This window comes from Rhineura floridana, chromosome 5 (assembly GCF_030035675.1).
Source record: "Rhineura floridana isolate rRhiFlo1 chromosome 5, rRhiFlo1.hap2, whole genome shotgun sequence".
In the NCBI taxonomy this organism is placed as follows: domain Eukaryota; kingdom Metazoa; phylum Chordata; class Lepidosauria; order Squamata; family Rhineuridae; genus Rhineura; species Rhineura floridana.
This window is the reverse complement of record NC_084484.1, coordinates 85,894,006-85,906,659: the sequence shown is the minus strand read 5'-3', so window position 1 is coordinate 85,906,659 and position 12,654 is coordinate 85,894,006. Positions and strand designations below refer to the sequence as shown.

The following is a 12,654-nucleotide window of genomic DNA, read 5'->3' as shown; positions in this document are numbered from 1 at the left end:
TATGCCTGCTGGGAAGAGTGTTCTGTAAATGGCCTTTCCTAATTTTGCAAGGGTTAGCTGTTTGGCATTCATAGGGGGATGATGGATTGACTGATTTCTGTTATGGAGTCCTGAGAATCCAAATATGATGGTAGCATGACCCCCTGTGACCAAGGAGGTTAAGATGAGGGTTCTTTGTATTTCAGGGGTTGGATAAAATGGGACCATCTGGGATCTGCACTGAGGATGAATCTTTCCCCACTCCACCTATTCCTCCTAGTCTACTTATCGCTTGAGTTGACGGCCCTGGGGTCATCAAACAGTTGATAACCCCAGCATATACTAGAACAACAACAAAAACAGCTAAAGCAAAATATGAATTGTATCATTAAAAATTAGTAGGTCACCTACTCCATTGCAAACACCTTCTTTAAAAGCCAGAATGTTTCTGCCCATTAGAAAGTTAACAATGTGGTGGACATGTGAGAGAATGTTCTGTCCCTAGAACTTTAAAAGACAAACAACAGGGCTTCCGATGTTGAACAATGTGCATAGTCAAATTCATATGGAAGAAGGTGGTTCTTCAGGTACTCTGCTTCCAACTTTTTTGGGCATTAAAGCTGGGGTGGCTAACCCTTGGCTCTTCAAATATTGTTGGACTCCAACCCCCATCAGCCCCAGCCAGTGGGGCTAGTGGTCAGGTATGATGGGAATTGTAGATAAGCAACATTTGGAGGGCCACAGATCTCCCACCAGACAGTGGATGACATTTCTCCAAATCTCTAGGTTATACAGTCTGATTGTGGTTAATTAGCTGCAAGGAAAAGGCATTTTGTTCAGTGGCAATGTTGTCTTTTATTGTGCATCATATGTGCCAAGGCTGTGCTCTGGTACTGACACAGTTTCCAAACTAAGCTCTGATTCAAATATATACTAATTAATTTAATGAGTAGGAGTGAATAATAGTAGTTGATAGTGCTGCATTTTTTTAGTCTCCTGAAGCCCAGATTCCAAATGTGCAAGAGAAATAAAGGCAGATCTGTTGACAGTATCTTTACTTTGAAACTGATAATCATTTGTAAATTAAAATCTGAGAGGCTTATTCTTGAGAAGTGAAACTGCCAAATGTAGTGCCAGCTAACACAGATATACTGAACATGTGTAGGTTGGGAAAGTTACCCTACAATCATATTAAAATTGTTAGATGCCTTGTGGGGGTAGGGATGAGGGAGGATTCAGACTGAATTCTGCTGTACCTTGCATACCCGCCTTATGATTATGGAACAAGGTGCTACAGTGGGGGCACGCTTTTTGGCGGCCTGCTTTTCAGCATTCCGCTAATACAGTGGCTTTCAATTAGAGTAAGGCTCCACTCATATGGCACTTGTTCCGCTTTTATAGCGTTTTTTGGGTGTCAGGTGCCATTTTATTGACGGAGTTCCGCTTTTAGGTGGGTTTCAGTTTTAGGTGGAGGTCTGGAACGTAACCCGCCATATGAGTGGGGCCCTACTGTATTAGTATTCTTTTCAATTGTACATTGACCTACAAGAGATCTCTGACTTGACGTCTTGTACATTCAAAATTCAGAGCATTTATGTGTATAGTTTAAGATATGTGTATTTCTGAGGTGATGACTGTTTGATAGCTCTCTGCATCTGTCCCACATGCTTAATGTTAACAGGATGAGGACAAGCTAAAATGTTTTTATCCATTCTCAAAGCAGTAACTATACTGCATTAGATTCTGTGTTCAGCAAAAATTCACCCCATGATAAATAAACCACTCAATTCTTGAGCCTTGCTGCTTCAGCTCTGCCGGAGTTGTTTATGACCTAATATGTTTGCTGGTGATAAAGCCACAGCCAGTTTTGCATGATTATTGACCTTCACACATTAATGTCGAATGTATCAGGAGGTTTGCTTTACAAATTGAATGTGGCTTTTGAATGTGGTGCTTGACTATGAATAAGAGAAACATATATTACAATAGTACGCATGTTAAAGCCATATCTAGTACAGTTGTTTTCATGGAAAGAACATTCAGGAATTGAGCAGAGCTAAAAAACACAAGAGTTCTCTCAGAAATGCTCATTTATTTAAAAGCAGATATTTTAATTACATCTTTATTTCATAGGGCCCAAATTAAGCATTTTTAAATACCATTAATATCAACTTGAAGGATATTTAGCAGGTGCTTAATTTTCCCATTGAAATCAGAGTGACTTTGTATTGAACAAACCAGCTACCCAGTAGCAAGGATAGACTGATATGATATGATATGATCAAAGTTATATATGTGGCCTCTAGCCTTGCAACTTATATATACAGCAAATTATACTCTGGTCAGTGGACCAGAAATATTTTATTTGGCTTCTGAAAATCAGCTTATTAACTGATTCAGAGAGTTTGATTAAGAAGTTCTTTTCAAAATTTAAAAATACAAATGAAGGAAAGCCAGCAATCACACCCATAGAAGCAATTTCCATTGTCTTGTCATTGAAAATGCCACTGCCTAACTCTACCAGCATCTTCCCTCCCTCCTCTCCTTGCTCTCTCTGTTAAAGGTAGAAATGGATATTAACTGTTGGACATAGAAGAGCAGACATCACAAACATGTATATTTCCCCCATCACCTTACTGTGTGGTTACATTCAAGTTTCCTTTCTAAATTTATTGAAAATTGCTCACACTTTCTCTTTCTACTTCCCTCTCTCTACAAATTAGCTATCCTTGTTCTGATTCCTATTGCTATGCTGCATTTGACTATATTTGTGCTTTCACAGAGTTGGTGAGCGAGAGGCCGCATTAGAAGCAGCCCTAAGGCTGCTGCAACAATTCTACCTGGATCTGGAAAAGTTCCTTGCCTGGCTTACAGAAGCAGAGACCACTGCTAATGTCCTGCAGGATGCCACACATAAAGAGAGAATACTAGAGGATGTCCAAGGGGTGCGGGAGCTCATGAAGCAGTGGCAGGTAAGTAAAGTGATTTAAATTATAGAATTGTGTTTAAACTATGACAAATGAGACCTTTCACCTTAATGGAAAGGGGATAAGCTCACTTTTGACAATTTCTACTTTGTGTTTGTGTACGTTAATGACACTGAATTCTTTAAATATGTACTTTATTAGTAATAAAAGAGAGCACTGAATACTGTTTAAATCTTATTTAGGGAATGTCTTGTGTTCAAATGAATATATTAAGAATTCAAGCACTGTTTGCAGGAGAGAGAAGCCAAATAATACTTGCTAACAGATGCTTATATGTCACACATATAACTGGGACAGATTCTTAACAGACCTTTGGCATATAAGAGCATACCATACATATTTTGTACTTATTGCAGTAATTCAAAACCTGTGTAGATTTTTCTGGTTTGCCTAGCTGAATTAGTTCAGTTTTCAGTATCCCTGGAGAAAATTAGGACTTCCTTCTAGTACATGCTGATAAGATGAAATTGAAAAAAAATCATTAATTATTGATAATTAGGACACATATTTGTTTTCCCTCTGGAAGCAAACATTCAGTTGTCAGATTTTAAGTGGCATTGCCATCTATCTTATATTTCCATTGTGTTACTGTTATGCTTCATAATATCCATGGTTTTGATCATAATATGCCCGTGTGTGTCTGATTTGCTAAGTCTGGATGTACACAGAGAGCTCTGCACTATACTGTAAAAATATTTTACACTGTTATTAGATGCTTGTTGGTAATGCATAATTAACTCCTAAACCTAAGAACTCCACAGTATAAAGACTATATGAGTTAATTTGTTGCTGAATTAATTGTTATAGCTTAATTTTTTTTAAAAAAATAATCTCTATCTTTTATAGTTATTTGATTGCTAGCTTTGTTATGGTGCTGATGACTAACATGTGATGTGACAAGGCATTACCTTGGTCCCCCACTATACATACAGAGTTATATTCAGTGTAGCGTTAAGGTGAACGTTCTTGCACAATGGAATGTTCTTCCCCTGTCTTCACCCCACAGCTCCCCTAAATCTGTTCTGGGTTTTCCCCCATCCCTCCAGAGCAGGATGGCATGGGACATATATTAAGGGGGAAGAGGAGGGAATCCCATTGAGCTAGTGCAGTATTTCTTTAAATACTGCCTTTATTCTACTATAACATTTGGTAGAACTTACACATTTTTTTCACTGTATCTACATCCAGAATTTCCACTTTGGATGTTACAACAGAGGCGCAAATGCAGTTCTGCAAATGACTCACTGACAGCTCCCACAACTTTCTGTTATCCTGGGAATAGGGTTGAATTGACAATTTAATCCTATTCCTACTAATTTTCCCTGATGTGGAGCCATATATACTCAGAGTTGTATCCAATGGTAGCTGTGTACTACTGGAAGCAATTCCTCTAGCACAAGATAAGGCACTCAATTTTCACCAATCCCCCCTACCAAATGCAGCCCTCTATATCAAATCACATACTGTTCCACAGGGTCCCCAACCCTCAGTAGAAGCTTTTGTGGCTCACAAGGGCCCTTGAAGGGCCCCTCCTTAAGCTGGGAGGATAGAGCTCCCATTCTGCAATCGCTGCCAGCATCAGATTATGGGACCCAGTGACCTGATGCTGCCATGGATCACAAAGCAGGGGCTCCAAGGCAACACACACACACCCAATACCAGCAGCGTAGTCTTAAATAAGCCTGCCCGCCCCACCTACCTCCTGCATCAATGCACACACTCCATGCAGGGGATGTGCATACCTACCGTTATCCAAGTATGAAAATTTTGTACATTTTGTTTGCCTATTGATGTAGTTATACTGGCTTTGCATTATAAATGCTGTGTTTATTAGCATGTGTTTGGAAGCATCATTTGTCTGAGGTGACAATAGCATAAAAGTTGAAGTGATTCACTTCTTTGCCATGCTTTCTGGAGATTTTATACGCACACACAAATACCTAACAGTTGCTCAGAGGAGTTGTGTAATTATGTGTTATGTTTGATTGTCTAATTTAAATACATCATGGGTTCCCCATGAGACCTGAACTGACACATGCCCGTATTAACAGAATGAAAATAATGAACTTTATTTTCTGCTTTAGTACTTGTGGTGATTTGAAATCTCAGCTGTGTTAATTACACTTGTGGGTTTATAGTAGTAATTATACATGACATTGCCTTCCAGATCAGTAATATTAGATGTATTGCTGAAATTGGCATAGTTTTATCCTGTTATTTTATGTGTAATCATTATATATGAAACCTGTAGATCAATTTATTTATTTATTTATTACATTTATATACCGCCCCATAGCCAAGGCTCTCTGGGCAGTTTACAACAATTAAAAACAATAAAAACAATGCTCTGGAAAGATACCGATCTAGAAGACTTTTATCAAATTCATTTTGTAAACAGAGGAAGTTGCACCATCTTGATGTAATCAAACCTTTGGCATATAAACTCATAGATTTCTATGCATTTAGTGTTATTTCATTTCTAAATCTCACCCTGCACCACCACCCCACAAAGAGGTGACAATTTGACAACATTTTCTAAAGCATTTTAGTTAACAACAGTGGTTCTCAAACTTTTCCCCACTCCACAGTTCACTTGAAAATTACTGAGGCTCTTGGGGGACCACTTCATGATTTTTATGCCTGTTGTAACAACTGTAATGCACTGTGCTAAGTACTGAATAAATTTTAATTGAATGAATGAATAAGTTTATTTCGGTCGAAGACCAGCAAGTACAAAATAATTAGGTCATAGTCATAAAATGCATATTTACAAATTTGTATCGTTAGAACTAAATAGACGATTGGCCAAAACTAATAAAACCAATAAAACATTTTAAAAATCTTTAAACCATCTTCCTGCGAGCAATGGCGGCTGCACAAAATTTTGCCACCATAATAGTGACCCATGGCTCCCGATCTGCAAGTAGTTGGTGAACAGTTGTTGCCTTGGGACCCCTGGTCATTTTATACAGACACGGGTATATAAAAGTGTGACGGAAATCACAATATAGGGGGCAATATAATAAAGTGTGGTCCACCGATTCCACCGCCCAAGACTCACAGGGGCAAACCCGTTCAACATAAGGAACTCTCTTGTATCTCCCTTCCAGCAATGCTGAAGGGAGTACATTAAATCTTGCAAGTGTGATTGTTTTGGGACTCAATATCCCTAATTCGTCGGAGAATGATTTCTTCAGCCTTGAAGTAACCAAGGTCTAGCACTGCTTTCATCAAGAAACCGAGAGACTGAAATTTATTAATCACAGCATATTTCAATTGTGATTGGAAAGTATCAGCTAATGTTAGTGGGGCTAGGCCTAAGGGAGAGAATATCATCTTTAGCCAGAAGTTATTTCTATTGCTTCTTTTATTTCTTAAATTGTTTTTTTATTTTATTACAGTAAGGTGTTGATATCTCTCCAAAACTTAACAAAGGAAGCATGCACATGACAACTATCATTCTTTGAGATGAAACCTGAAAGTTCTTCTGAAGTAACTGCTTTCAATTTAACAGTTATGTATAGAAACCACAAATTTTTGCTGCAAAGAGGAGAAGCTATTTTCACAGGATATATTACAGTAGGGCCCCACTCATACAGCAGGTTAGGTTCCAGACCCCTGCCGGAAAGCGAAAACCGCCAGAAAGCAGATCAGCTGTAGCGCGGGGGTCTGGAACCTAACCCGCGGATCGCACCAGAGGAGGAGAAGATCAGATCTTCCCCTCCTCGGGGAAGTCTAATTGTGCCAGAAGAGGAGAAGATCAGCTGTAGCGAGCTACAGCTGATATTCCCCTCCTCCGGTGCAATCAGCTGGAGTGTGCAAGTCTGACCACCCCCGAGGAGAAGAAGATCATCTGTAGCACACTCCTCCGGTGCAATCAGCTCAAGCAGGGGAGTCTGATCGCGCCAGAAGAGGAGAAGATCAGCTGTAGCACGCTACAGCTGATCTTCCCCTCCTCCGGCACAATCAGCTGGAGTGCAGGGAGCTCCAGCTCCCCCTCCAGCTGATCACCCTGCTGGCACCATAGTAACGGAACACTGAGAAGCGGGGCCGTACTGTAATTCTGTTCTTAACCATCATATGTAGCATTATTTATTTAATCATCTGTTAATGGGCATTTCCACTCTGTAGTTTCTTTTAGAACCTAGGATGAAAGCCGATAGATTGCCGACTTTTGCTTAACTTCAAGGACATTTAATGTAAAATAATTTGGTATAGCTACTCTTCTCCCACTCTGTTAATGGAAAGCATCTACCCACTTTCTTTCCCAAGTGAGGTGGGAGGGAGCCTAGAGTTCTCCCTAAGTTTCTAGCTCTGTGCAACGAAGGCTTCTAAGTCTGTTTGACTGCTCCACTATCCACAGGAGCTGTAGAAATCCCAGAGTTGACAATATAGACTCTGAGCATGCTCAGAAGTCTTCATTGCAGAATGATGGGAACTCCTTAGAAGCAGTCCTCAGCTTTATAGTGGGAAAGGAATTCTATTTTTTTATTATTTCTTGGGTTCAATGCGTTAAAGGAATAAGGAACTACAGAGTTAACACCAGCAGTACAGAAAAACTTAGAAGCAGCCTTTGGATTTAGCCTTTGCATCCCTTCCCCCCACCCACCAACCCACCCCTAATTTGGTGTATCTTGGGAAGGGAGAATTCATCTATCAATTCCATTGCATCTATAAGGGCTGGTACCAAGCCATTAAGAGTGGATCAGACTTTCAGCCAAATATCTAGGAATCTTTATTCTACATAGAAATCTAGCTTGATTTTTTGTCTTCTTTAGAAACATAGGCCCTTTTTTGCTCCCCAAGACACCACATTCTGGGTCACACTATTTGTAATTCTCTCATAGGAATAGAAGTTGGCTGAATGTGTTACCCCTAGAATGGGTGAGAATGTGATATAGACCATTTAAAATGTCTTCTAGTTTCCTGGTCCACCTTAACTTACAATATGAGCAATTGTATGTTTTTTAAAAGAAAAAAATAAATGCTTGTATCTTCCCTTAAATGTGTTAATACAGTCATTTCCTTCTGTGCTGGATCCTTGCCCTTCTTGGCTAATAAAAGCTAGCAGGGATGGAACAGCCGGCTGGGCCAGGGAATTGATTAATGCCTCTCTGCGAGAGGGGGTGGTCCCTGGCTGCCTGAAAGAGGCAGTAGTGAGACCGCTCTTGAAGAGACCCTCCCTGGACCCAGAAAATCTTAATAACTATAGGCCAGTGGCAAATGTTCCATTCCTGGGCAAGGTCCTTGAACGAGTGGTTGCGGGCCAACTCCAGACACTCTTGGATGAGACCGATTATCTAGATCCATTTCAATCGGGTTTCAGGCCTGGTTTTGGCACAGAAATAGCCTTGGTCACCCTGTATGATGTATGATGACCTCTGTTGGGAAAGAGACAGGGGAAGTGTGACTCTTTTGATTCTCCTTGATCTCTCAGTGGCTTTCGATACCATCAACCATGGTATCCTTCTGGGAAGACTGGCTGAGTTGGGAGTGGAAGGGACTGCATGGTGGTGATTCCGCTCCTACTTGGCAGATCAGCTCCAGAAGGTGGTGCTTGGGGAACATTGCTCGGCACCCTGGACTCTCCAGTATGAGGTTCCGCAGGGGTCAGTTCTGTCCCCCATGCTGTTCAACATCTACATGAAACCATTGGGCTTCGGAGTGTGTTGCCATCAGTATGCTGATGACACACAGCTCTATTTCTCCTTTTCATCTTCTTCAGGTGAGGCTGTCAATGTGCTGAACCAGTGCCTGGCTGCGACAATGGACTGGATGAGGGCTAATAAACTGAGGCTCAATCCAGACAACACTGAGATGCTGCTAGTGGGTGGTTCTTCTGACCAGATGGGGGATGTCCAACCTGTCCTGGATGGGGTTGCTCTCCCCCTGAAGGAGCAGGTTCGTAGCTTGGGTGTTGTCCTAGAACCATCTCTGTCACATGAGGCTCAGGTAGCCTCGGTGGCACGGAATGCCTTCTACCAACTTTGGTTGGTGGCCCAACTACGTCCCTATCTGGACAGGGATAACCTGGCTTCAGTTGTCCATGCTCTGGTAACCTGCAAATTAGATTACTGCAATGCACTGTACGGGGGGCTGCCTTTGAAGACAGTTCAGAAACTGCAGCTTGTGCAAAATGCAGCGGCCAGATTGGTAACAGGGACCAGACAGTCTGATCATATAAAACCGATTCTGGCCCACTTGCATTGGCTGCCTGTATGTTTCCGAGCTCGATTCAAGGTGCTGGTTTTGACCTATAAAGCCTTACACAGCTTGGGACCACAATACCTGATGGAACGCCTCTCCCGATACGAACCCACCTGTATACTACGTTCAAGATGAAAGGCCCTCCTTCGGGTGTCTACTCCGAGGGAAGCTTGGAGAATGGCAACAAGGGAGAGGGTCTTCTCAGTGGTGGCCCCCAAATTATGGAATGATGTTTGTGATGAGGTGCGTCTGGCGCCAACACTTATCTTTTCAACACCAGGTCAAGACTTTCCTCTTCTCCCAGGCATTTTAGCATGTGTTTTAAATTGTTTTAAATATTTAAATTGTGTTTTAAATTGTTTTTAAATGATGTGTTTTTAAATCTGTATATTTGTTTTAATGTTTTTAGTTAATGTAAACCGCCCAGAGAGCTTCAGCTATGGGGCAGTATATAAATATAATAAATAAATAATAATTAATAAATAGGTGAATTTGGGTTGAGGGATATGCATATTATGAAAGGTTTTGAAAATGTCCCCATGCTTTTTATACTCCCAAGAGTCCTAAGGAGTCATTATAGCTCCAGAAATTGTTGCTATGCTTTGCTAGTATTGTACTGCTGAAGGAGTTTCCTTATGTTAAGGAATAGTTTATTCTCAGAATAGCATCTTCATGCATAATACAGGAGCACATTTATATCCAGAATTTGCTGGGTTGCAGCCTTGAAATCAGAGCAGCACTTCAGTAGATATTATAAGGCTATTTTAGGAGACTGTTTTTATGCAGAGTTTCACTTTTGAGGCTTTTTGTGGACTGTGGTTAAAGAAACAGTCTTCTCCCAAAGTACAGCTGTAAGATCCATATTCTGCTGAATGACTGGATGTATACATCTTAGCTAATACTTAACAGTCATTACCCTAGGTTTGCTAATGTAAAAACCACTTTGACTTGGAAGCTTAGATATAACACCATGTTGTATTTAACCTATTTTCTTATTCATAAACAAACATGAAGCCCTTTAATGGTATCCATCTACTTGAAAGAAAGGATTTCAGTGCGTCACAGCCCAATCCTATGCATGTTTACTTAAGAGTGTAATTAAAATTCAGTGGAGCTTATTCCCAGGTAAGTGGCTGTAGAACTGCCGCCTACAACATTCTCTAAATACTAAGAATTAATTATTGTAGCATCAGCCACTGCACAAGAATATCTTCCCTGAAATGCAGAGGAAGATTTGCTTTTTATCTCTTCATTTTGCATTAAGAAGCATTTTACTTCCATCTTTCTTTTCCATTATTTCTATAGATTGCTCCCATTCCGCAGGTTCCTGTATATTTTTATTGTTTCCAATTAGACCAAATATTCGGCTCCTCTTTTAACCTTTGTTTACCTTTCTAAGGACATAGAAACTAATCATTTTACCATATGTGAGCTATTTTATTATTTGTGGCTAATTTATTTATGCCTTCGTGTACATCTTGGTATTGTTCTTCAATACTCGTACACATGGGCTATCTCCCTTTCATTCCACATGCTTTTGCAAACTACCTTTCACTCCTGGGGTTCTGTATTGTATTTTGTTTCTTCCGACCATCACAAAATCTGACTATTCACTTGTCTCCCTCTTATTTCCTGCTCACATAGACAGCTAGTGATAATTTTTTCCAAGTTTAAACTTATTTGTAAGTTTAAAAATTATGCTCTTAATACATTTCTCATTTCCACTGTAACCTGCTGAAAAGACTTTATCAAAACTGGTGTGGCTAACTCCCACCCCAAGGGCCAGATCTGCCTTCCCAAGCAAGTATACATATATCTATATATCACCAACTGCATTGGGGCTATGCATAGGTTGGACAGAGGTAGGCTCTTTTCAGAAGATTAGCTGAATATATGGAGGTCTGGGAACTTGTAATGGCACGTACATTCCCAACCCTAATTCCACCAGATTTTTCTGGAGAAAAGGCTACAGTCAGGTTTTTTTTTTTTAAAGTGCTCCTGCAGAGAAGCAAGTCCTGAGTCTGTTGGTTGAATGTTTATTTCTGAATATATTTTTCCACTCCATAAAATCAAATAACCTATCATTTTCTTCTGGTAAACTGAAAACTATTAGAAATTCCATATGAAAGCTATCAAATGCCTGCTGTTCTTGCTTATGTTGAGTGATTAAATATCTGACAGTATAAACCTCAGGAAATCTGGTGTTCTGCTTAACTATAGGGTCATCACTTAAAGTTCAGTATAGACTAGCCAAAAATTTGAAGGTGTAATTGCTACAAGAGATGTAGGTAACCTAGAAGTGAGAGGGAAACAACAAGTTTAACAGATGCATTTGGTCAGGAATCAAATAAATGATTTCATCCTGATCTCCTTGCTTTAAAACACAATTCAAATTCCAATGTAAATTTTTAAGATATAGCAGAAGGCCTGACACAGATATTTTTATAAAGATGACAACATAGTTATCTATGAAATCCTTCTACAGAAAATCATGCTAGCTTGCTTTTTCCCAGCATTATGACATGTGAAGCTAACAGTTTCTGTTTATTAAATTAGAGTTTGTCTGCAATCCTAACAGTACAATCCTGTTCATGTCTATTCAAAAGTAAGTTCCATTGAATTCAATGGGACTTGCTCCCACAAAACTGTGCATAGGACTTCAGTCTAAAGGCTCATCCAGATGACTGCAAAATGTGTGACACGCCTGCTATGTGTGTTCATTATTTTTCGGTCGTCCAAATGACGTCTCACGCTGTTATGCATTTTCGCGGGTTAAATCCGCTCCTTGCAATACCAGCAAAAATGCGATTTGCTGTTTAAAATCGGGAATCATCCGCTGTGCCTTCAGGAGTTAGGATGCAATACCGTGGACTTTACAGCTGATGGGTGGTTCTTGGACGTTTCCCCTTGCCCCTTCTCCTCATTCCAGCCAATCACTTATCTGCACTTTTGCGCATGTGCAAGAATAAGCCTGGGAAAATTGAACCAATCATCACAATGGTGGGGTGTTGGGGGGGGTCTGCAACTACTGCGCAGATGCATTTTATTTTTTGCCAGCCTGCAAACTGGTCGGCAGCTCTGGGTGAGATCTGCAATGCACAGCAAGCGAGAAAGGGGGGGTCGGTTTCAGCCTGCCTCCGAAAGCCTTGTCAATTTCATTCTACTTGCTGGGGTTTTTGCTTCAAATCAGAAAAGCATACATTCGTTTAAGTGTAATATTGCAAATGCAAACAAGAAAAAGGCTTCTGGTCGGTTTCAAGCCTGCTCCAGAAAGCTTTGTCAATTTCATTCTCTGTGGGAACGAAAGGGAGAAGGAGGGGGGTGACACATTTCTTGCTTTTTTGGAGAAATAAGTGCATTGCCAGCGTGTGTATCTCCTTAAATATCAATAAAGGCAGAAAAGCATACATTCGTTTAAGTGTAATTTTGCAAATGCAAACAAGAAAAGTGCTTCTGGTCGGTTTCAAGCCTGCTCCGGAAA

At 40.4% G+C, this 12,654-nt stretch overlaps 1 protein-coding gene across 13 annotated transcripts in view; it reads left to right on the top strand.

Annotated features, from left to right (window-relative positions):
* Positions 1-12,654, top strand: part of DMD (dystrophin) — a 2,032,119-nt gene that overhangs the window by 1,624,254 nt on the left and 395,211 nt on the right. For all 13 annotated transcript variants that reach the window (XM_061627388.1, XM_061627390.1, XM_061627384.1 and 10 more), the window contains one exon: positions 2,762-2,951. In XM_061627388.1, coding sequence (XP_061483372.1) covers positions 2,762-2,951 — 190 coding nt within the window. The remainder of the gene's footprint in view (positions 1-2,761; positions 2,952-12,654) is intronic.